Genomic DNA, 25,481 nt, shown 5'->3' on the forward strand with positions numbered 1-25,481 from the left:
AATGGTTTTAGACCTTCTAGGGGACAATGGACATGATTTTCACTGCTTGACAGCTCCAAGAAAAAGGCAGGGAACCAAACCAACCCCTGTATATGGCGTTTATTGACCTTTTGACACTGCAAATCATAATGCCCTGTGGACTGTCCTTCTGAAAATTGGCTATCCAGATAAATTTGTGAACATCATTCGGCTCCTCCATGATAATATGACAGCAACAATTGCAGATAACAATAGATCTCAAAGTGAACCATTCACAGTGGGATCAGATATTAAACAGGGTTGTGTTATTGCACCAACTCTATTCATTATTTTCATTGCCATGATCCTACACTTTGTTGAAGGGAAATTCACCACTGGGGTAGAAATCATGTATCGAACAGATGGAAAGAAAGGTCTTCAATCTGAGCAGGCTGAAAGCAAAGAGTAAGGTTACCATAACTTCCGTCATAGTGCTTCAGTATGCTGATGACAACGTAGTGTGTGCACTCTCAGAGGATGACCCCCAAACCATCTGAAATCACAGAACCTTACAAAAAGCTTGGCCTGTCGCTCAACATCCAAAAAACCGAAGTGCTGCACCAACAAGTACAAAATAACCCCTCTGCAGCGCCACAAATCCAACTCAATGGTGTAACGAAAATGTCCATCACTTCTCCTACCTAGGCAGTTATCTTTCCACAAGTCAACAGTGATGCTGAAATCCAGCATCGCCTGAGCTCTGCAAGTGCGGCTTTCTCCCGATTGAAGTGCAGAGTGTTTGAGGACCGTGACATTCGCAGGGAAACCAAAATGCTTGTTTACAAAGCTATTGTACTACCAACCTTACTGTATGCTTGTGAAACATGGACCACTTATTAATGTCATCTCCAACTCCTCGAAAGATTCCATCAATGGTGTTTCCAAAATATTTTACCCAGCACTTGGGAAGACTGGCAAATTAATACCAGTGTACTGGAAGAAGCAAAGATCACCAGTGTTGAAGCAATGATTCTTCAACATCAACTTTGTTGAACTGGTCATGTTCTGCGGGTGCCTGATTATCATCTTCCAAAGCAACTATTCTGAACTTTAAAATGGAAAGCATAATGCTGGTGGTCAACAAAAGAGGTTTAAAGATTGTCTCAAGGCAAATCTAAAAAAATCTAGTATAAACACTGGCCTGCGAGCGCTCCAGTTGGAGAACAGCCTTTACCAAAGGTGCTGTGGACTTTCAAGACGCTCGAACTCAGGACGAAAGGGAGAAACATGCTAAGAGGAAGGCACGTTTGGCAAACCCTCACCGTGATCAACTCCTGCCCGGAAACCTACGTCCCCACTGTGGAAGGATGTGTGGATCCAGAATTAGCCTCCAGTCACTTACGGACTCACTGTTAAAACCGTGTTCATGGAAGACAACCTTACTTGGCAACGAGGGATCGCCAAAGAAGGGTGCATCTGTGACTGGGACTTATAAAGCTAGGACTTAAAACATAAGAGTTCAGATATCCTACCCCTTCTTCTATCTAAATTTCAATCTGAGTTTGAAATTTAAAAATAAAATTTGAAAAAACACCACCACAATATAAGCTTTATTGTAGGAGAATGATAGACAGGGGCTGCCCCCTGCACCTTGGCATATGGTTGGGTGGGGAATCAGCAGCCGGTCAGAGGTTGTTGGACTGCAACTCATCCCCCTTTGGTGATGCTGTCTGGGGAGTTTGAGCCCCACAACATATGGTGGACCACATGCGCTGCCCTAATAGACTGTGGCTTCAGCTGAACCCAGGATGTGGCTGCAAGGAGGCAGCAGCCCGGTGGGTTCAGGCCAGAGGCATCTGCTTTCTTCAGTCAGATGAGCTGTATGGTTAGGGACCAGCCTTTTAAGGGGCAGATGTGGGGTGAGCACTGCTTTTCTTGTCGTTTAGTCATGAGGAGGGATCTGGGCAATGAGTTATGCTGGGATGCTACCCAGCAGGGCTAGCCTAACAGGCAGAAGGGCCTTTGGCCCTAGATTTGAGCCAGGCACCTGTTGAGCCAGGCACAATAAAAAAAATTTATTTTACACATAAAAAATAAGCAGCCCTTGGTGCCTGGTGATGACGACTGGGTGTTGGCGCTGGGTGTGTTCACAAATGCTCCACGTATGATACCTGTCTGCAGCTCTGGCTGGTGGCAAGGGAGCTGTTCTGTAGAGTTTGTAATACGGGGTTGAGTTCCAGGAGCCCCCTATCTTTTGTTCCTGACATTTGGTGGGGGGGGTGTTAAGTGGCGGCGTATGTCCCTCTTCCTCCTGGTGGCACTTGAATTCCCATCTGCTGCTTCTCAGGTGTGTGTGTGTGCTAAATGCTTGGGTTCAATAAATGTTAAGATTTAATTTGAGCTTATTGTGTTAAAACAGGATGGCAGACCCGTTTGCCTGAAAATGTGTGCTAGACTCATGTGTATTAGGCCAGACCTAATACACATGGGGAACAAGTGAGACAAAATCTTCTTCAGATGTTGCTCCTACCACAAAGATGAAAGAGGAGCTAGTATAAATCAACATACTCCAATTTAACCCAGGGGAGATTCTCCCGCACACTGCCATCCCATTTTCCCCACTCACAACCGAATGGACCCCAATATTTCATCGATTCTGCAGTAAATTATGGCACCCCACCATACACCAGTATTGTGCCTCCCTCCCTCACAGCCCCATTACACAGCTGCATAAGTGTAATGATTTTTAAAACATTTTTTAAGGGATGACCAGTATAATTATGTAGGGTGGGGTTGGCAACACAGGTTTCCTTCTTCAGTTTGTGTGTGTGTGTTTTTTTTTTTAAATACTACTGCCACAGGGACTGGTGGAGTTCCTAGCCTGGTTTGCAGCCATTGCCCAGCAAATGCCTCCACAGAGCACTGTATCGCAATTTACCATTCTTTCCAAGGATACTGGGGGTGGGTGTTGGTTGCTCCTGACGTGCAAGGATTGCATCTTTCCATTCACGGCTAGTATGCAGGTGTTGCTCTCTGGCTGGTGTGTTTCAGCACTGTTTTTATGGATGCTGTGTGAATGCCTCGTGGTAGTTTAATTCAAAGTTTCACAGAACATGGCATCTACTCAACACTGCCTTCTTTTCTTTTGGTACTTTATTGCTCAAGCTTTGGACCTCACAGTCTTAATCTTCAGCAATGTGCAAAAGGGGAGGCATTACAAGAAAGGTGACAACACTTGCCCATGGGAGAAGGATGCTTGTGTTGACAGAGGAAATAAGACAGGATGAGGCTATAGTAGAAGGGACATAGTGGTTTTGTTTGTTCATAAGTCTCCCATACAATTACCTTATTGTGGGTAAGATGATTACTTTAAAAAAGGCCAAAGAAACAAAGTGAAGAGTGGGATTTGGGATTAGATTAAAGTGGAACCCAAGAGAGATGTCAGTGAAAAAAACAAAATGGAACTAAGGAGGAAATGATCCTGATAGAATTCCCAAGATCAAGAGCAACCAAGTCAGAATGCATGATTGAATAAATAACGTCCCTAAGATTACTCCAGGTCTGCTCTGCCACTCACATTTCCTATGCAGACAGACATAAAGCAGCACCATAGCCCCAGCCCCTGCCTCTTATTCAATCAGATAGAAAAATAAAGGTCTAGTTCACTGGAAATTCTTCAGTTTTACAAAACTAACAGAACTGCATTTCAGCTTCAAGCTTCTACATCATCTGCTTTTTCTTCAACTCCATTCTGTTTGTCATCTTTCATTTCTGTCTCTTCTCTGCAAACTGCATCAGCTTCCACCTACAGAAAAGATATAGCATAGGAGAATACGGTAAGAAGGAATCTCACCTCTTAAGTTGCTTGAGTGTTATTAAAGCAGGGTTCCCCAGTTTTTGATACAGTAATCTTCTAAACCAAAGGAATATATTCCAAATTGAAGAGTTATGAAACAACTAACAGAGGGCTTAAATTAGGAGCTGTCAACATTCTGAGGCCTGAGAGCACATTTTAATTTTTGAGCAAGTGCTGCAAGTACCATCTCCTATGATACTTCCCCCCTCCCCTGGATCAGCTCTCCCACCCAAAAGGAGAAAGTGGGTCACACACTTCACTTTTCCAAGGGATCTGGATAGAAGTTGGATCCAGTAGATGTTCAGCACAAAGAGCTGAAAGATGGAATGGGAAAGAGTGTCCCTCTTCCAAATTCTTCCTGTAGCTTAAGGTACTTTTTCAAGAGAGGAAAAAATAACCACCCTCATCTCATGACCACCCAGGGAGCTGGGGACTTAAGAGGGTTTAAAAGTAAGGAATGGCTTGGGAGCACCTAAATATGTTCCAAGAGGAATGTATTTTAGGAAAACTGCTGAAACACTGACAATCCATAGAGAAAAATGAAATCGCCCTCTTATAGTATACAAGTTTGGGTGAAGACAAGACTATTTTGTTTACTGGTGAAAACGTAGGTGTGATTCTGCAGAACACTCCTGCTTACCTTTGCTTCCTTGCCTGCAAGTCTTTGAAACATGTTGGCATACATCTTTTTTTCTCTCTCATGCTGCTCACGGATCTTTTGCTGACAAATTATTAGCTGCGCTTTGGCTGCTTTGTTGCTTGGGTAGAGCTGCAGCACCTTCTGGAAATCTGCTCTGGCTAGTTCATAGTCATTGACAGCCAACTCAGCCTCCCCACGGCGGAAAAGGCCTTTCTCGTTGCTGCTGTCTAGCTCCAGAGCCTGGCAGGCAGGTGAAACAAGGTAAAGAAAAAATATTAGGAAAAATATCCAAACATCATCATGAGAACATACAGCTAGACATCTCTGGTGCTTTTGAAGCATGCACTTAAAGGAAATGTAGTGTTTCAACATAAAATGTAGCATAATGTACTTGTTATAACCTAAGCTCACAAAATGTGGTGAAGACCTCCAGTAAGAGACCTAAAACGTCTTAAAGGTTTATGTGTGACAGATACAGCTCAGCAGCCTTAGAGAGGGAGGGGATGAGATACAGCAGCAGCCTCACTTATCCAAAGAAGGAGGGAGGGAGGGAGGGAGCAGCAGCAAAGAGAAAAGAGGAAGAATGTGCTTGCTTGGGGGACTGGGAAGAAAAGTATTGATACAGAAAAAGAACTGCTCTGCTGCATGAGGCTATTTTAGCATACTGTTCTCAGCAGTGACCAGCCAGATGATCAGCATGAATCTCTTATCCTGCTGCTTCTATTTGCTCCTTGGTCTTCCAACGTATAGGTTCTGCCATTATAGTTACTATGGGTGGATAGACCTCTCAGCTGTCAATCTGCCTTCTCATTATTTGACTCCATCTACGCTATTCACAACTCACTCACAAGGTGCAATGACCATTAGCTTAGATAGATTCAAGGTAAAAAAGATTAGTCAAATTCATGGAGAAGTGGTTTATCAGTGACTAATGGGAGGCAAAGGCCTGAACTGGGTACGGTGTAAGCATCTTCTCCCAAACCATTTTAAAGCAAAAGCAGCTTTAAAAGCAGCTTTTGGGTGTCGAGAATTGAACAGCCAAAACAAGAGTTTGGGGGAGAAAGTGGCTGCTTAATTTTCCATCTCTGACTGTTTTTTGGCTCACCACCCTTTCCCAGTCACTGAGCGACTTTCAGCCATTTCCCCACACAAATGCCCAGATTACAAAGGCTGTTCTTAGCTTCCCGCCTCCCATTCATTTAGTTTTACAGCAGTTGGGGAGTGGGAATATGTTGGGGGAAGGGGTGTTCTGAGTCAGACAGCACACAATCTGCCTGGGCATCCATTCTGTAACTAGTGGAGTTAGGGCAGTTTTAGGGGCTCAATCAAGCTTTGGAAAGCTGTTCACATATGACACTAGTTTGTTTATCCTCTTCTATATCAGCAGGGAGGTATTTGCACATACTGGGGATACAATAAGAGAAGAGAAAGGAGCTAAGCTAGTGAGTTCTTCTCAAGTTCCCCTACTTGGCATAGACCATGAATATACAATTAATAAAAGTTTTATGGAATAGTATTCCCATTTCCAGCTTTTGCAACTCAGTTTTTCATGTCACAGGAGTGCAGCAGCTGCTGTGTTAGCTGGAAAACCAACTGGTCTGAAAACAGCTTCACAAATAAAAGGATTTAATTATTTTAAACCCACATACACACTATATCACCAGTCCAATAAAGGGTACCATTTGGGTATCCTTTGCACACTTTCAAGCACAGCACAGCCCGGGAAGCTTGCTATTACTGGCTGACACTCCTGCCTGCATTCCTGGATATCTAAAGTGCTGCTCACCTTGTTGCAGTTCTCCAAGGCCTGGGAATACTCCTTCAGCTTCAGATGGCACATGGCCAGGTTCAGATGGGCAGCAAGTCTCAAGCTCTCGGCCTTTGCTTCCTCTGCATCTGAGAGTCCTGTTTCATGTTCCAGCCATGACACTATCTTCTTGTATTGTAATGCTGCCCGTTTGTATTTTCCCTCCTGGAATGCAATCAGTATGGCATCAGACTCAAATGGATTAGAGGGCCATATTCCCTACCCAGCAGATCCCCAGCAGGCAGGCTGACATAATGCCACCATTATGTTCAACTGAAGCTAGAATAGGGCAAAAATTCTAATGTAGCTTTAGTTTCAGGTAGCCGTGCATGGTTAGTTGGGCAGAACGTGAATTCTACCTCAACTATGATTGTGGAAAGAAGCATTAGCCAGGTGTCTCAGGAAAGCTAGACTATCACACTCATCATCTCTGACAACTGGCTCTGCCGACTTGGGCTGACAGATGTTGGAATCCAACATCTGGAAGGGCACTCTTTTTTCAATCCCTGCTATGAGTAGGTCAGCTCAACATATTGCATATCTATCTCTTGTTGCACCCACCTCTTCCCTAGCACTCATGGCAATTATGATATATTCCTTGACTCCTTAGTTTCTCCTTGCATAATGGACAGAGTGGCATTTAACGCTTATCCACCTTACAGTGTAGATCAGGGTAGATAAAAGGAACATTAGGATTTACTAGTAGATCTCTAGATGATTTGCAGTAAGTCAGCAAGGATTTCTGACTCCCAATTGCTTAACACTTGGTTGCATTGACCAACTAAAAAAGTACAGTGGTGCCCTGCAAGACGAAAAACCCGCTAGACGAAAGGGTTTTCCGTTTTGGAGGTGCTTCGCAAAACGAATTTCCTATGGGCTTGCTTCGCAAGACGAAAATGTCTTGCGAGTTTTTCCGACTTTCCCCCCTTTTTCTAAGCCGCTAAGCCGCTTATCTGCTTATCCGCTAAGCCGATAAGCCACTAAAAGCCGCTAATAGCCCTAATCCGCTAAGCCGTCAATGAGCTTGCTTCGCAAGACGAAAAAACCGCTAGACGAAGAGAATCGCAGAACAGATTCTTTTCGTCTTGCGAGGCACCACTGTAATTGCCACAAAAGCACAGTAGTTTATGTTCCTCAACTGTTCAGCCTTGTTGGCAATGTTTGGGACCTTAAATGACGCACTTCTGGCACAGGAAGACCAAAGTGAATAGGTCCCTGACACACAGCGTAGGGGTGTAAGGGAAAGCGCTATCATTACTCTCCAAAACATCTTTGCAACCATGAATTAAAACATTGTTTTTTAAAAAACAAAACAGGTGGAATAGTATTGTTTAGTAGTGGCTCCCCTACTAGGATGGCTTCTGTCAGCACATGCATCTTTTACATTATTGTTGGCTAGCTGTGAGTTTGCCAGGAGTGCCAATGCTTAGACCAATTCCCACACTGTTTCATACTGACCTGAAGCCAGTAGGAATTTACAGGCTATAAGAAGAGAATTCAAGGGAATCTCTCTCATACTGCTTTGTGGGATCTCCCACCTTTATGCCCGACTCTGAATAAGATCACAATTACCCTCTAGATTCACCTAGGGTGATTCAATATGGTTTCATGGGGTCAGAGAAGATGAGGAAACAGAACGCTCATGGCCCATTGAAGGGGCTCCCTGTTCTGATCCTGGTCCTCTCCCACCTTATAAAAATGAAGATGATGGCCACTTGGACTGCCATACCATTTGGCTGGATGCCCCCCTAGGACAACTAACTGTATCACTCCTAGTACCATGGGAAAATCCTTGCTACTTATGTTGAATGAGGGACTTGTATCTATCTAGAGTGGCCTCTACTTAAAAAAGACAGTGGAGGGAGTATATGGCCTATAAGGCCACAAAAACCTCTTGGATGCTAGAAGGCAAGAATTAGCTGAGTGGGAGAGGACCATTCCTTGACTCTTAATATCAAACATTTTAAGCCCTGCCTTCTGTTGTAGGGGCACAGGAGTTAACCTGCCTTCCCTCAATGGAGTATACATGTTGACAGCTTTATTCCTTTCGAAGTTGTAGTATTTATATTCTATGCTATCATCTCAGCCTATCCAACAGGTGGCAGAAATTTCACTGCCGTAGGCAGGGCTGTCTTAAGCATAAATGGTGCCAGGGTGCAAAGATCTGTCCAGCGCTCAGTGCCAGGCGCGCAGGAGTGTGGAGCTGGCCGGCCACCTCAGTGTCTCGCTGGCTCGGTCGTCCCCGAAGTTGTGGCACAGAGCCTGCTGCGGCACGCTGACCGATGGGTGGGCTCTTCCCCAGACTCAACTCTCAGGCCCCGGACTCTTGGCCTAGTGACCCTGAGAGCCCAGCACCCCACACCCCTAGCGCCTATGGGTAAGACGGCCCTGACTGTGGGCAGAGTACAATATAGATTAATAAAGTTTGAGAACTTTGTTGTACATCACACTCAGGTAGATTTTGGGGCATTAAAGCGAGCTAGTGAAACTATGGGCCTCACTTTTATGACTATGGTACCTATAAGCAAGTTTCAACACTGGAAACAGTTTCCTTCCACTCCAACATACAGTGCTTTTAGTCATCAATAATCCAAATTCCAATCATACACCCATACCACAATTTCAGAGGAATGCAAATCAAAAGATATGGCACACTCAACATTACTTCAGTATCTGCCAGGGGTGTTTGAAATCCCCTATTACACTCACTTTGAAATACTGAGTGCCCTTTTCCTTTGCAATGGACCCTTGTTCCAGCTTTTCATTGGTGTTCATCTCCCACGACTCCTTAGCCTGTCCAGACAAAAAAGAAACCAATCAACGGGGTGCTTTTTTGAAGACAAGGCGTCTATAGAAGAATGGAATGTAACTGTATAGAAGCGTAAAGTGGAGAGACACCAGGCAAGCAGATACACACGTCAGTTTACTGCCTCTACTGCTGGCCATAAACCACACACCGACGGGTGTGGCAGAAGAAAATGGAAGCAGAAAGCAAGGGTAACCTCTAGTCACCACATTCAGGACTGGTTAAATGTAAGTCAGAGGAATAATACATCTCTTGAGCTATGTCTGTACGTCTCATATGCCGATGCTGCACACAGCAGAAATTTAGCATTTAGTGCCTTGCCGTCCCTTCCTTTGTACCCTTTATTTTTGGGTCTTCTTCCTATATCCCAAAACATCAGATTGTGCTATGCTGTTTTTATAGCTTCTAGATCTATCTGCAACATGGTTCCCTGTCACAGCCAAAGCGCAACAAAGCATCTTTCTGGTCTTCTCTCAGTTATGTCCAATGGAAAAAATAGAAATTGGGGGCACTGGGTTTTTATGAACTATTTTCTTTTAAAATACTGAGTAAAATAGTTTCTAAAGACAAGGTTTCAAAATTTTGTTTTACCCGCCCTTTATGTCCTCCAAATGATTTCTAATAATTATGTAAAACAGTTTGCAGTACTAGGCCATTGCAATGCCTATACACCTCTCATATCTCTCATCTCTTTCATATTACTCCATCTTCTACAGCATGTGAAAGAAAAGGTTGGGAAACATACAACCAAATGACAAAGCAAGTTAATACTGTATGTGAAAAAGCAGAGATGCTTGTTTCAGTACGTGTGAACCATCAGTTCTGTGAAATCCATGGAGATAAAATTGAAAGTCCAAATCAGAAACTACTGATTTGAAATGTGAGATGATGTTTCAAGGATATATTATTTATCACTTAACAGTGCAATTGCATCCATGTTTACTCAGAAGTCCTACTGAGTTCAATAGCACTTGCTCCAAGGTATACAACTACGCGATTGCAGCCTAAATTTGACAACTGCTATATCATACAATTTAATTTTATGTGTGATAGTAAGGCAGTTGTATAAAGTCCTTTCCCAGGGAGTTCTACCAATCTCCCTTTCTTCCAGTTTTTAGACAAATACTGAAATGTGACTCTTGCCTTTTGTACAGAAGAATACATTCCAGCCACACAATAGCACCCCCCTCAAACACACCCTTCCATTCTCCAATGTAGGCAAGCAAGAGGCATGATCACAGTTTAATGACATACTTCACTGTGGTGAAAACAGTTAAGAGGATGCATAACAGGGTTCATGTTGGTGTGACCTGGGGAGAGCAGACATGGCTCTGGCTTGAAAAATGATGTGTCTCCTTTACTCACTGGCCTCCTACTAAGGTACATTCCCTGTGCTGTTGGGCTGGCGAGGTAAGTGTGGGAGAAACGTGGTTTATGAAGACCACGGAAAGGGGTTTGTGAGGGTCCTGGCTTTGGTGTGTGGGAACTGGTTCAGCAGCCTCCTGCCTGCTAGGTTCAACAGACCTCTGCTCCAGTTCCTCCGACATTAACCCTAACGCTTCTGATTCGTTTATCCTGGTCACTGAGTCATGACACCACCATTCCACTATGAGACTCAGACTGGCAGGGAAGCAGCCGTATCAGCTGGAAATTCCTCCAGAGCATTCAGGTATCAATCAGAAAGGAAGATGGGATTAAGAGCAACCTTGATTTATTAATTTTTTAAAGAAAACTTTATACATTCATTAAGTATAATTGCTGTTGGCATCCATCTGTCTCGAAAGACATCGGAGTGTGCCTCTGGGGGTGAAATCAAACTAACTGGGTGCCAACTGCATTTTGCAACCCAAGAGCTCCCCCTTTGCAACCAAGTGGAAATTTCCTGTCCCAGAGTTTACAACTGAAATCTCACACTGTGGGAGAGAGTGAGGGAAACGTTCCTGACCGACCACAAAAGCTGAAAAGCTGTCACCAGCTATTGAGCTTCTGGCCTTCGCTTTCAATGCTGCTCTCCATGAAGCCTTTTGATGTGCTGTGGCTTTCCATTGTGGAACAATGTGCATAGCTGGCGGTATCAAAAACCCACCCCCCAAACAGGATGAGGCCATTCCCACCCTTCACCAGGGATTCCAAAGGTTGTAGCAGCGGATTTTTAAAACCATCCCCACCCTAACCTGCTCCAGATATATTACAACAAACAACAATAGTAAGTTCACATGGAACAAACAAGTTTAAATCAATAAAAATTATAAAAGTTGGGAAAGTATACTGTAGATTCATTTCATGCAAGTTACTGTAATACATTTCTATTTCTTTCGCCACACATGAACCCTCTTTCTATCTCCTTTTCATTAGAAGAAACCCCTCCTTTGCTTACCTTTTCAAAACTGTTAAGTTTGATTTCATACTGTAGCTCTGCATCTGGAGGGATCTGAAATTTTGGTTTCCCAGCACTTCCAAAACCATAGCTGTGAAAGAAATGAGACGCTTCTAAGATCCAGATCTGCTTGTTTTTCCTCCTTCGAAAGGCATCACATCACCCACCTCTAAATAAGCGACCTCATAAAACTGCCTACAGATATACCCAATCCCCAAAGCTGAGTCTGTTTGCAGTGGCAACAATAGTCTGTGCCTCAAGCACCCAAGAAAGTGGTGTGTTAGGACTGCTCCAAAGCAAGGCGTATACCTGGGCTTGAGATACACCACGGACTCTTCCAACTTATCCATTTTCTGAAGTGCTTTGTCCACGCCAGGAGGAAGGTCATAGTTTTCTCCCTCTCCTACTTCAAACCGCAGCTCCCGTTTGTCAAATAGTCTGTCTCCATGCCGACCTTCCACCTCAACTGATACAAAAAATGGCATGTTTAGACAGGATTACTGGGATTATATATATTATCCTCTCTCAGCAGTTTAAAGCACTATATCAATACTAAGCATGATTATCTAGCATGGTATGAGAGGAGACAGGGGTATAGTTACTTAATACAGCCAAACCATGCCTTTTAGGATGGCTTGCAACACAGTCAACAAAAAGTAATGGTACACTAAAATTCCAGATTATTAAAGCAGTTAACAATACAACATTAAGAATAGTAAAAGCCGAACAATTATAAAAACTCAGCCCCATAAAATTACCCAAACATGGACAGGAACAAAAATGTCTCTCCATATACAATTTCTGTAATCCCTAACCATCAGCTATGCTAGCTGGGACTGATGATAGTTGGGGGGACGGGACCTTTGGAGGGCCACATGTTCCCCATTCTGCCAAAGCCAACAAAGAAAGGTCTTTTCCTGGGAACAGTCTTCCAATGCAGGGTCACCATAGAAAAGGCCTCATCTCTGATGCCTGTTAGCCGAGACCAGGAGAGCAGGACTTCAGATACTAATTTTAACATAATGCCATTTTCTTATCTTTTTTTGAAGGAAGTTCTTTGATAACAGAACAAAAAACTTTTAGTTTAAGGAGTTAATGCACTTAGAAACTTATTAATGCTCCCAAATGCATAAAAAGTGTCTGTTATGGGACCTGTCTCAACACCCCCACCCATCATCTTTTTACTGCTACTTACTCTCTACCATAGCTCCCTCGTTGGGTTTGGAGTAGCCTTCTCCCTTCTTACGAATTCTTCGGATAATTCCACCATCTTCATCATCTGTGAGGTCTTTACCCTTGAAGTCAAACAGCTCTATCTAGAGGAATGAACAAAATAATTCTTGAAAAGCCAGTCCACTGACCAGAACTATGAAAGGAGTATTCAGCTAATACAATATTAGAATGGGAAGAAAAAGAAGAAGAAGAAGAAGAAGAGGAGGAGGAGGAGGAGGAGGAGGAGGAGGAGGAGGAGTAGTAGTTTGGATTTGATATCCCACTTTATCACTACCCGAAGGAGTCTCAAAGCGGCTAACATTCTTCTTTCCCTTCCTCCCCCACAACAAACACTCTGTGAGGTGAGTGAGGCTGAGAGACTTCAGAGAAGTATGACTGGCCCAAGGTCACCCAGCAGCTGCACGTGGAGGAGCGGGGAAGCGAACCCGGTTCACCAGATTACGAGACTACCGCTCTTAACCACTACACCACGCTGGTACCTAGGAGAATGCCTCTTCCCACTTCAGTCCCTTTCCATTACCACATGCTAAGATCATCAATTCTGCTTCACATGCAGGTGCAGGAAGGCAAAAGGCAGAGCCCTCAAACTGAATTCTCTTTTCAGCAGCTTCTCTTGCAGTTTGTATGGCTGACTAAACCATTTTTACAGGAAAGACATCTTGAAGACATTTCTTAAACCAAAGCTAAGATTCCTGCATTGCAGGGGGTTAGACTTGATGAGCCTTCAGTCCCTTCCAACTCTAAAATTCTATGTTTTAATTACATTGAGATCTTTTACTCTACCACTTGGTCAACTTTTCTGTTTTATTTCTGAATTTGGTTTTATACTTACAGCAGTAAACTTGAGTGAATAAATCTATTATTTCTTTTCTTACAACAAAGGTAATCATACAGGTTACTCTTCAAATATTGTTCTGCTTTTGCCAACCAAGTTCCATATTTACAGGGAATCATTGATTCTGCTGCCTTTGGCACCAGCTGTTCAGCTTTGGCAAACATGTACAGCTGCTGCAGACAGCAGTTCTCCTGCTTCTGCTACAGATGAAAGAATAGCCTCCCTGGCTTACCTCAAAAATCAGTGTGGCATTGGGAGGTATCTTAGGGGGGCTGCCAGCAGAGCCATAGGCATATTCTGGTTTGCAAGTTATTTGACAAAGTTCTCCAAGTTTCATAGTTCCCACAGTGATGTCCCAAGCTTTGATGACTTCACCTAAAAAGAAGAATTTGGCCACATTACTAAAACGCAAGCACCTGTAAGAAGCTGCTGTCATCAGTAGTCATTTATTCACATTCTCTCTGCTAGCAAAAAGCAAAGACATTGCAGGGATAAGCCCCAAAGCAGGTCACAAACCCCAACTGAACTAAAGAATCAGGATACCTCTTTGACACTTGTCTATCCATATTAGGAATGTTGAAGAAGAAAAAGTGAAAAGGAAGTTCACAGATTATGACTAAATGTACTGGAATACTTTAAAACAGGGTTTCCCAAATTTGGAACTCCAACTGTTTTTGGAAAGCTGATCCCTGTTTCTGCTAGCTAGGGATGATGGGAAACCCTGCTTTAAGAGAACAATAATTGTGGCAGGTACTTTAAAACAACAAAAATTGTAAGCTCAGTTCTGCTGTCACAGTAATAGAGACTAGAACAGAATATGGACTTCAGAACCTTCTTCTCTCTGGAAACAGGACTTTCTCCCAAAGATCTCTACAGGTACGGCTGATACTTCCTTTCTCCATCAATGGAACCTCGTCCGTGGCAGCAGGGTGGAATAGGTACTTAACTCTGTCCCAGAAATCTATTTTTCCTGCTCCAAATAACCACCCTCCATTCAAGATGATTTTACCTCTGCAGAGATCCAGACATGTATTTGAGGCATTAAACATACAAAATGGAACTCTGCTGAGGGGAAATAGTTGGGTTCACCTTAAGAACCTCATCACTTCTATGCTCAAAACTGTCCCTGGCCAAAGAAGCTTTTTGTACATATTATACTTCATCACACTTACATTTGTGCAAACTGTAGTTGTGCCTAACAATTTATACTCATCGTATTAGCTTGATACATTTCTATTTAACAGAGCAACAAGTGAAAATAGCCTGTGTGGCATTCCCGACAAACAACAATGGTGAAAGCAATCCTGCATATGCTATTCTATTCAATAATCTATTCAAATGTATTTATGAAACCACATAACAATTAAATTCTGTTCCCATAATGAGAAGACAATTCTATACAAAAGTGTAGGACAACGAACATTTTACACTGCAAGTTAAGAAGAGGATCATCATTTAATATGGAATATGAAATGCATCATTTTTTAAAAATGCTATTGAAGAGATCATGTTATTGTGTACCAGGCATAGAACACACTACCTTTGCCGAAGTCAAACGAGAACTTGTCCTTTCTGTCGCGGCTTGAGTCAAACTTTGTGCCATCTAGAAGCCACCCACTATAGTGAACAGTCACTTTATCACCAATCATGGGTGATTCTGTCCCTGTCCCTTCTTTCTTGATAATCTGTAGTGGGGGAAACAAAACAATATTTATATGAACTACTAGGAAGCCATGCTACCAAGTATGTTAAGAAAGATGTTACAGATTGCTGTGGCAATGCCATCTGATACTAGTTTTACCACTTACAGCATTTTATTCATTGAACAAGTGTTAAAGGGTTGTGCTTCACTGTTCTTGAATGTAATCAACACTGCAAAATTCCATTTCCTGCTGTTAAAGATTTAAGACATCTTGACTGCAGCTAACGGCACCTCTAAGTTACTAGGCTTCAGTTCACAAACCCTCACTATAAAATGAGATTTTGTGATCAGATCTTCTGCATGAGAAAATTGTGATGATAAATACATAAAACCATATTAAAGAAACTAGCAACACTCCCTTCTCTACTTAGATCATTCCACTGTCAGAGCTTCAGCTCAGTTTTATAGTGATGTTTAGTCCACCTTTGAACTATTCAGGAATTACAAATGTTTTTGGAACAGCACAGCTGTTAAATGGACATCTGTCCAAGTAGAGCCCTCTAACATGACTCTTCAGCTACGACTACTTTATACAGTCAGTGTAGTCAAACTAAGAACTGGATCTCATGTAAATGGGAGAAAAGTACAATGTTTGTGCCTTGTACATTTTTTTTCTAGGGGTGGTGGTATCATAATTTAATTTCTGCAAAACTCTACAAAGTAGGCTAAACCAAGATTGACTACCACAAGTGAGCTTCATGGCTGCGTAGGGAGCCATGGCTGCTCTGGGACATGAGCTGAAGATTTCCACAAACAAACTCTACAGCAGCTGATCCCCTCCCCTTGCAAACTTAAGCAACCAATGATTACTATTACACAGGTTCATCAGCTCCAAATAAAGTTATTCTTCACTGACTTTTCTCCAGACTGACAGGTGTGCACATAGAGAAGGAATACATGTACAAAAGGAGCACTCTGTCACCAACAGCTCCAGCACTAAAGACGTGCCAGCAGCCAGAACTGCTGGATTTTTACAGTGTGCTGCTTAAATTTAGTATTTATCAATTAGAATAAGCACAGAGTAAGTTCTTTGTAAAAAATCAATTTTTATTGAAAGTTTTCCACATAAGATACAATAAAAATCACACTAATTTAAACAAGAAAAAGATGGGAAAGATGAGCAAAGGAAGATGAAAATGAACTTACAAAGTCCTCTATCTAAATTCAGTCTTAACCCTTATTCCACACACAGAAAAGTGAGCCCTCCCAGCTCTCACCTGGGAGCCTCCCCCTCTTCCCCCAGCCTCTCACTCTGGGAGATCCTCTTTGCCTTACCCCTCACAGAGGGCCCTTCATCTGGAGATAGGGAACTTCAAATTACAGAACAAAACGTAAGTATAACAAGGAGGAGGAAAAAGAAAAAGGAACCATAAGAAAGTAAGATATAAAAAGAGGCTGAAAAGAAAGAAATAGGGTGGGCTTCCAATTCCCTGTCTTCCAATTATACTAAGCATACTAAGTTCTGTTTCCACAATCCATGTTAATAAAAGCAGAATTCTTACCCTCTTTTGTGCTCACAGTCATTAACACAGGTAAGAGTTTGGGAAACAGCAGGTGCCATTCACTCTGGTATCTACAAATGTAGTGCTTTCTGGGAATTTTTAAGGTATTCAGACTCACTCAAGCAACTGCTCTTTAAACATCTGTTTCACGGCAAAGAAAATATACAGTGGTACCTCAGGTTACATACGCTTCAGGTTACAGACTCCGCTAACCCAGAAATAGTGCTTCAGGTTAAGAACTTTGCTTCAGGATGAGAACAAAAATCGGACTCCGGCGGCATGGCAGCAGGAGGCCCCATTAGCTAAAGTGGTGCTTCAGGTTAAGAACAGTTTCAGGTTAAGAATGGACCTCCAGAACGAATTAAGTACTTAACCTGAGGTACCACTGTACTAAGGAATAAATAACCCACAGAGAATGCACTTGCATGCTTGAAGGGTTTGTTTATTTAAAAAATATTTGTATGCCACTGTATCATGATTGACATATATATCAATCAAAGGGCTTTATAAATCAATACAAGAACCTTGAACCTGACTCATTTGCAGATAGGCAGCCAGGGCAGCTCTTTTAACAATGGTGTCACATGTTGCCAACCAGCAGCTCCCAGCAGCTGTCTGACCACCACGTTCTGCACCAGCTGGAGCTTCCAAACCAGACCCCAGGGCAGCCGCACATAACAGCACATTTATCCAGCCAGGGGGGCATGGGTGGCGCTGTGGTCCAAACCACTGAGCCTCTTGGGCTTGCCGAACAGAAGGTCGGTGGTTCAAATCCCCGCAATTGGGGGGGGGGAGCTCCCGTTGCTCGGTCCCAGCTCCTACCAACCTAGCAGTTCGAAAGCATGTCAAAGTGCAAGTACAGTGGTACCTCGGGTTACAGATGCTTCAGGTTACAGACTCCGCTAACCCGGAAGTAGCACCTCGGGTTAAGAACTTTGCTTCAGGATGAGAACAGAAATCACGCGGTGGCAGTGCAGCAGCAGCGGGAGGCCCCATTCGCTAAAGTGGTACCTCAGGTTAAGAACAGTTTCAGGTTAAAAACGGAGCTCCAGAACGAATTAAATTCTTAACCCAAGGTACCACTGTAGATACACCTGGCTTGAGAGCAGTACATGTGAAAAGGATCTAGGAGTCTTGGTTGACCACAAACTTGACATGAGCCAACAGTGTGACGTGGCAGCTAAAAAAGCCAATGCAATTCTGGGCTGCATCAATAGGAGTATAGCATCTAGATCAAGGGAAGTAATAGTGCCACTGTATTCTGCTCTGGTCAGACCTCGCCTGGAGTACTGTGTCCAGTTCTGGGCACCACAGTTCATGAAGCACACTGATAAACTGGAACATGTCCAGAGGAGGGCAACCAAAATGGTCAAAGGCCTGGAAACGATGCCTTATGAGAAATGGCTAAGGGAGCTGGGCATGTTTAGCCTGGAGAAGAGGAGGTTAAGGGGTGATATGATAGCCATGTTCAAATATATAAAAGGATATCACATAGAGGAGGGAGAAAGGTTGTTTTCTGCTGCTCCAGAGAAGCAGATGGATCCAAACTACAAGAAAGAAGATTCCACCTAAACATTAGGAAGAACTTCCTGACAGTAAGAGCTGTTCGACAGTGGAATTTGCTGCCAAGGAGTGTGGTGGAGTCTCCTTCTTTGGAGGTCTTTAAGCAGAGGCTTGACAACCATATGTCAGGAGTGCTCTGATGGTGTTTCCTGCTTGGCAGGGGGTTGGACTCAATGGCCCTTGTGGTCTCTTCCAACTCTATGATTCTATAAATAGATACTGCTCTGGCGGGAAGGTAAAACAGTGTTTCTGTGCGCTGCTCTGGTTTTGCCGGAAGTAGCTTAGTCATGCTGGCCACATGAACTGGAAAAACTGTGGACAAACGTCGGCTCCCTCAGCCAGCAAAGCAAGATGAGCTCCGCAACCCCGGAGTTGTTTGCGAATTGACTTAACTGTCAGGGGTCCCTTTACCTTTTATAGCCAGCCAAAGCATGGTCAACAGTGGCCAGGCTATTCACGTCCAGGAATGGCGCTAGCTGTCAAACCAGATGAGGCTGATAAAAGGCCTTCCTAGCCACAGAGGACCCCTGGGCCTCTACTGACAAAGATGTATCCAAGAGTATCCTTGAGAGGGAATGCAAGGGAGTCCAGAACTTGCCAATCTCCCAAAATGGGAACCACCCATCAAAAGGGACACTGGCTTCTGGGAGAGAGGCATAGGGGTTTGGAAATTGTTCTGCTAGCTCCAACTGACAGAAGATAATCACATAGTGATGGCTAATAGTCAAATAGCCTGGCTCTTAAATCAATCTGGAGATAAGACTGATCTCAAGACGCTTGGATCAAAGCCATTTTTCTGCTGTCTACGCCCTGCAGTTTGCATAAAAGTTATAATGAGCTAGCAAGTCGAGGAGAATGCCCTCATGCCCAAACACCACATAATCACCTTATAAGAAAGAAAAGAACTGCACCCTCTCTTTTTAAAACCCTTCAAAATATGTTAGGGACAGGAAACTGTAATGGGAGAACAGCCCCCTCCATCTGCTGGGGGAAATCTATAATTTGAAACTCTGTGAGTACCACCGTCTGTTGTGGAAAAAACCAATAAAGATCACAATGGACAGTAGGAAAGGAATTCCTATATCCTTATATAGGAGGGATATATGGAATATATCAGAATATATTCCTATATCCTGATATCCTTTTTGTTGTTGTTCCCTGCCACTAAACAACTTGAGAAACTGAAAGTGGAAAAAAGACCTTGGTTCTCAAACGCCTTGGCATTCAAACACCTTGGTTCCCAAATGCCGAAAACCCAGAAGTAATTGTTCTGGTTTTCGAATGCTTTTCAGAAGCCGAATGCCCAATGCGGCTGTTGGCTATTGTTTCCTGGGCGCCTGCACCAAACAGAAGCTGCGTCTTAGTTTTCGAACATTTCGGAAGTCAAAAGGACTTCCGGAACAGATTAAGTTTGGCGTTTTTGTTTTTGAGGCTTTTTTGGTTAATTTGATTTTGTGACTGTGTGGAACCCAGTTCAGCTACTGATTGATTGATTGATTGATTGATTGATTGTGTGACTGCTGAAATAGATAAAAGCCCCACCCCATCCAAACAATGACTATCATCAGTGCAGTTAAGAAAAAAAATTAAATTAAATTTTTATCATCTACATTCTACAATACTGCATTATTTATTTTATAGTACATTGTTTATTGCTTTCATTTTATGAATCAATGGTCTCGTTAGATAGTAAAATTCATCTTAAATTGCTCTTTTAGGGGTTGCCTTTAAAAGTCTGGAAGAGATTAATCCGTTTTGCATTACTTTCTATGGGAAAGCGCACCTTGGTTTTGGAACACTTTGGTTTTGGAACGGGCTTCCGGAACGGATCAAGTTTGAGAACCAAGGTACCACTGTACAAGGAGTTTCGTTTCAGTCAGGAGGGGAGAGATATTCTAGAAGAAGTTAAAAGGGGTATGGTGACCCCCTGGGTTTGTTATACTGCCAGAAGTACCGTATTTTTCGCCCTATAGGACGCACTTTTCCCCCTCAAAAAATGAAGGGGAAATGTGTGTGCGTCCTATGGGGCGAATGCAGGCTTTCGCTGAAGCCTGGAGAGCGAGAGGGGTCAGTGTGCACAGACCCCTCTCGCTCTCCAGGCTTCGCGGACCTCTCCGCAAGCGGGGGGAGCGCTCCCGCTGCTTGCGGAGAGGTGCCTGCATGCGGAAGCCTGGGCGCGCTGAGCTCAGCGCGTCCAAGCTTCGCGCACCTCTCCGCAAGCGGGGGGAGTGCTCCCGCCGCTTGCGGAGAGGTGCCTGCATGCGGAAGCCTGGGCGCACTGAGCTCAGCGCGTCCAGGCTTCGCGGACCTCTCCGCAAGCGGGGGTAGCGCTCCCCCCGCTTGCGGAGAGGTGCCTGCATGCGGAAGCCTGGGCGCGCTGAGCTCAGCACGTCCAGGCTTCGCGGACCTCTCCGCAAGCGGCGGGAGCCAGCCCTGGGCTCCCACGGCTTGCAGAGAACTGCCTGTTTGGGGGCTGGGGTCAGGGGAAGCTCCGGCGGGCCTCCCCCGCCCCAGCCCTGCGCCTGGGGGGGAAATAATTTTTCCCCCTTTATTTCCCCCCCAAAAAACTAGGTGCGCCTTATGGGACGGTGCGTTCTATAGGGCGAAAAATACGGTACCTCACGATTGTGATTCGTAGAAGGTTGGGAAACTGGCAAAAACTGACCTTGTTTAAGAACCAAAACATTTAACACCTATGCCATTACATTTTAAGAAATTGAAGTAACCTAACTAGAAATAAGTCGAACATTTACCTTCTAGTCTAGAAATCTGTAACACCTAACTGAAGAGTAGTAACTGAAAATAAGCAACTGAAGTTTAAAAGCTGTGCATTTACTACTTTGTTTAGAACCCTGTAGCATCCACGATATTTAGCATAATTATTAAATTAATCATTTCCTGACACATGATTTGTTCTGCCAACTTTGTTCTGTAAAACAAATCTTTCTTATTTGTTCAACTTCTGCCTGAGTCTCAAAATTTTACCTTAGATAACCCGTGGAGGTTTTTGAGCATGGTGTTACACAGAGAGGTGGGATCTGCTACATTTTGATGGTTATGGGGTCTACGGAGGGGCGGTTGCTGCAATTGGTGGAACCAACAGTGGCAGTGGAACAGACACTACAGTGATACCTCAGGTTACATACGCTTCAGGTTACAGACTCTGCTAACCCAGAAATAGTGCTTCAGGTTAAGAACTTTGCTTCAGGATGAGAACAGAAATCGTGCTCTGGTGGTGCGGCGGAAGCAGGAGGCCCCATTAGCTAAAGTGGTGCTTCAGGTTAAGAACAGTTTCAGGTTAAGAACGGACCTCCAGAAAAATTACCGTATTTTTTGCACCATAACACTCACTTTTTTCCTCCTAGAAAGTAAGGGGAAATGTCTGTGTGTGTTATGGAGGGAATGCCTACGGGTGGCATGCCTACGGATTTTCCTCCTCTAAAAACTACGTGCGTGTTATGGTCGGGTGCGTGTTATAGAGTGAAAAATACGGTAAATACTTAACCCGAGGTACCACTGTATTGGAAAGTGTAGAACTCTTATTCCTTGGGAGGTTTTTAAACAGAGGGTTGTATGGCCCACTGTCATGGATGCTTTAGTTGAGATTCTTGCATTGCAGGGGGTTGGGCTAGATGACCCTTAGGATCCCTTCCAACTCCTATGATTCCGTATAGCAGCCCATTCCTTTACCATTTGATCTGTTCTGTTGTCACAAAATAAAATACTAGGCCTTTTTTGACTTTTTGCTCCCTAATCCCCTTTTGGGGAGTATAATCTTTAGAAATCCAGAATTTAGCTTTGCAAAATAAGACTGCTTCCATGCTATTTAATTTGAAATAACATCCTTTAATCATTATGTTTTTACAGGAAATTCTGATGACATCAGCAATGTGTTACAGTGGTACCTCGGGTTAAGTACTTAATTTGTTCTGGAGGTCCGTTCTTAACCTGAAACTGTTCTTAACCTGAAGCACCACTTTAGCTAATGGAGCCTCCTGCTGCCGCTGGAGCACAATTTCTGTTCTCATCCTGAAGTAAAGTTCTTAACCCGAGCTACTATTTCTAGGTTAGAGGAGTCTGTAACCTGAAGCGTATGTAACCCGAGGTACCACTGTATATCCTGGTGATTCCCATGTTACTTTCCCATCCTTTTAAAAACATTTTTGGCAATTTTTGTCTTAAAACACAATTGCAGCACCAGCCTACATAATGAAGACTGGTGCTATAGGCTTGTCAGAGCTATTGTTCCTTAATTAGTAGCTTCTCTCTTGCCCCTTCTTACCTGTTCATGTCTCTGTGACTCCTCAATTGACTTGAGTTGGTCGGTTTTCAGAAAAAAGTGACTTTTAATCAAGGGATAGAGTGACCAAACAGTTATCAATGCTCAGGCAACGTCTGAGTTAAGACTACAGTGGTACCTCTGGTTACGAACTTAATTAGTTCCAGAGGTCCATTCTTAACCTGAAACTGTTCTTAACCTGAGGTACCACTTGAGCTAATGGGGCCTCCCGCTGCCGCGTGATTTCTGAAATCATCCTGGGACAAAGATCTTAACCCGAGGTACTACTTCCGGGTTAGCGGAGTCTATAACCTGAGGTGTTTGTAACCCGAGGTACCACTGTACTGAAATGCACTGTATGATGGAGCTATCCTTGAAGACAGATCAGAAACTGCAGCTAGTGCAGAAAGTGGCTTTGCAACTCTTCACTGGCTGCCAGTCTGTTTCTGACCCCAGTTCCTGGTGCTGCCCTTTAACGCACTAATCTAAAACAACTGCAATAAAAAAGGCACAGTCCATATTCCCTAGAAACTGTTGCATGCCTTTCAAGCTCTGGGTTTATTTTGATGTCTGCAGTTTTAAGGGATATAATTTCAGTTTAAGGCACGTGCGTCTTAGTTTATGTCATTCCACAAAAGACTGCAGTGGTTAACTTTTAGTTTCATTTTCAAATTGTGATTCACAAAGGTTCATACTTGTCAGGTGTCATAATATCACTGCAATAGGCACACTGATGAAGAAATGAGACTTGGATCTGAACTACATCAAATCCCAACCTCTGTAAATTTTGGGTGAGTCAACTTCAATTTCTATCTTAAGAACAGTAATAGAAACAGCTTCTTACAATAAAGATAATGATATTTCTATACTGCCCTGCACCTGAAGATCACAGAACGGCTTACAATAGATTGCAAATACTTTGCATGTTTAATTTGCAAGCAATAATTGGAAACAGAAATACATCAATCGTCCATCCGAGTTTTGTTTTTGATTTCTACTAATTTTAAGGAACCTATAAAATATAAGTTTAAATAAAAGCTAAAGCAAAACACAATATTCCTTTGCTACCACCCAGAGTGGTTCAGCAACCTGATGTCTGTATTCTGCACAGCAAAGAAAAGGCTTCTCTGTGGTCTGCACTATTTTATTCTAACACAGAAGCCGATATGCAACCACTGAGAAGAATCAAGCCTCTTCTGCATGATGTGATCTGGTAACTGACTATCCCTCCGGAAAGTAGTGTTGTAGGAAACTTGTAGTTGGTCATGGCAGGGCCTACCTGTGTGCAACACACAGTTAAGTGGATGTTAAAGAAATGTAAGGCACCACCAAGAGAAGCAATTATACCAACCCTCATCAATATGCACTTCATTCCTTTGCAAGTCATGTCTTAATTTAGGTGTCACTACCCCCTCATCCATCCATACACACTCAGTGGTCTGAAGGGATCCTGGCATTCCAGGAAAAAATAAAGACCAAGCTCCTTGTGACCTGTGAGGCTGCTCCCTAGGTGCATTATCTTGCCAAGGCTGCTTACTGAGTTGGTTTTTATCTGTTACACCTCCTTTTCCTGCATTGTATTTTACTGCATAATGTTTTTGTTTCAGGGTAATACTGTGATTTCAATTTGTTGTAAGCTGCCCCAAGTGATTGATTAGAATTCAGTGTTTCCCAACCTTTGGTCTCTAGCTGTTTTCGGACTACATTTCCCACCATCCCTGACCACTGGTACTGCTAGCTAGGGATGATGGGAGTTGTAGTCCAAAAGCAGCTGGAGACCCAAGGTTGGGAAACACTGGATTAGATATCTATCTATCTATCTATCTATCTATCTATCTATCTATCTATCTATCACTTGGGGAATATACATGTAGGGTGAATAAAATCAACAGTATCTAGTAGGATGGCCAATTAGGTACAGGTAAGAACAGCTATCTTGGCAATACAGAAATTTAGGGAGGGAAGTGACTGTGTAGGACGGGGGAGACGCACATCGTACCCTCATTCTCATGTTGTTAAAAGCGCAGGCCAGGAAAGGTTGCTGGGATACAAATCGGGGGCGAGAAGGGCATTCTGCACATGCTCAGAGGCACTCTGCTGCTACTACTCCGCAAGTTCTTGAGCCTAAACACTGAAATGGATTTGAAGCCCGAGTTTGACCCTTCCATCCCGGGAGCAAACTGAACAGCGTCTCCCTCCTCCGCACGTCTCGGGCACCTTCCAGACCATCTTCTACTACACTCGGGGCGCACCTTCCCGGGAATTCGCTGGGCCTCGCCTGCCGGGATCCTTGGGCGTGCGTGCTTCCAAGGCCTCTCCCGCTCTCACGTGCGGAGCGGCGGGAGGCGTCACCACGACGGCTGTCCTACTCCGCGGGGCTGTTGTCGGGCTTTCCCCGCCGCAGGCCTCGGGGCCGCGAGCTCGGAGCGCTTACCTTGAGGACTCCGCCGTCGCGGCCGGGGGTGACGTCCACGGCCGCCGCTTCTCCCTCCTGAGGCGGCGCGGCGCTCATGGCCTCGGCCTTGCCCTCCTCGGCGGTCATGGCGGCCTCCGCGGCTCCTCCCTGGCGGGCGGGCGGGCGGGCAAGCAAGCACGGGCCGCTTCTCTCCCTCGGCGATCCGGCCGGAGCAGCAGCGGGACTCGCCGGGCGGCGCTTGGCGGCAACAGCGGCGGCGGGGCTCCTCCTCCGTCGAGGCGCTGGGCCTGCTTCCTCTCGGCTCTCCGCTCGGCAGCCGGGCCCGCGCTCACCTCTCGAGCGCCCCCTCGGACGGGCGGGCGGGCCGAGCGGAGGAGGCGGAGAAGTTTCCAGAAAGGGAGGCGGCGCCTGAGGGAACGCAGGCCGCGGCGGCGGGAGGCGGGGAAGCGCCCGCGTCGCCCCCGCGAAGGGCTGCCTGCCTCTCCCCCTCGTCCGCCCCTCCGCTGC

General features: G+C 44.3%; 1 protein-coding gene across 1 annotated transcript; it reads right to left on the minus strand.

Moving 5' to 3' along the window:
• Positions 1 to 3,093: 3,093 nt before the first annotated feature.
• On the minus strand, positions 3,094 to 25,481 carry FKBP4 (FKBP prolyl isomerase 4). Its single transcript, XM_083698375.1, has 10 exons — positions 24,993 to 25,481; positions 15,053 to 15,197; positions 13,745 to 13,887; positions 12,640 to 12,760; positions 11,754 to 11,910; positions 11,445 to 11,535; positions 8,971 to 9,054; positions 6,241 to 6,426; positions 4,455 to 4,694; positions 3,094 to 3,763 (listed from the first exon to the last, which is right to left on the minus strand). Exons 1-10 carry the CDS (start codon positions 25,098 to 25,100, stop codon positions 3,671 to 3,673), a joined length of 1,368 nt encoding a protein of 455 aa, XP_083554501.1. The 5' UTR covers positions 25,101 to 25,481; the 3' UTR covers positions 3,094 to 3,670.

Source organism: Podarcis gaigeae (genome assembly GCF_964106915.1).
Source record: "Podarcis gaigeae genome assembly, chromosome: 9".
NCBI classification, from domain to species: domain Eukaryota; kingdom Metazoa; phylum Chordata; class Lepidosauria; order Squamata; family Lacertidae; genus Podarcis; species Podarcis gaigeae.

What these genes read in the sequence shown, in the direction of transcription:
- FKBP4 (XM_083698375.1), bottom strand. Translation starts at nt 25,100, where the DNA reads ATGACCGCCGAGGAGGGCAAGGCCGAGGCCATGAGCGCCGCGCCGCCT. An exon ending in GCGACGGCGGAGTCCTCAAG is followed by an intron (nt 15,198 to 24,992) that starts GTAAGCGCTCCG and finishes CCCCCACTACAG; the next exon opens with ATTATCAAGAAAGAAGGGAC. An exon ending in AACTTAACAGTTTTGAAAAG is followed by an intron (nt 9,055 to 11,444) that starts GTAAGCAAAGGA and finishes TTGTCTGGACAG; the next exon opens with GCTAAGGAGTCGTGGGAGAT.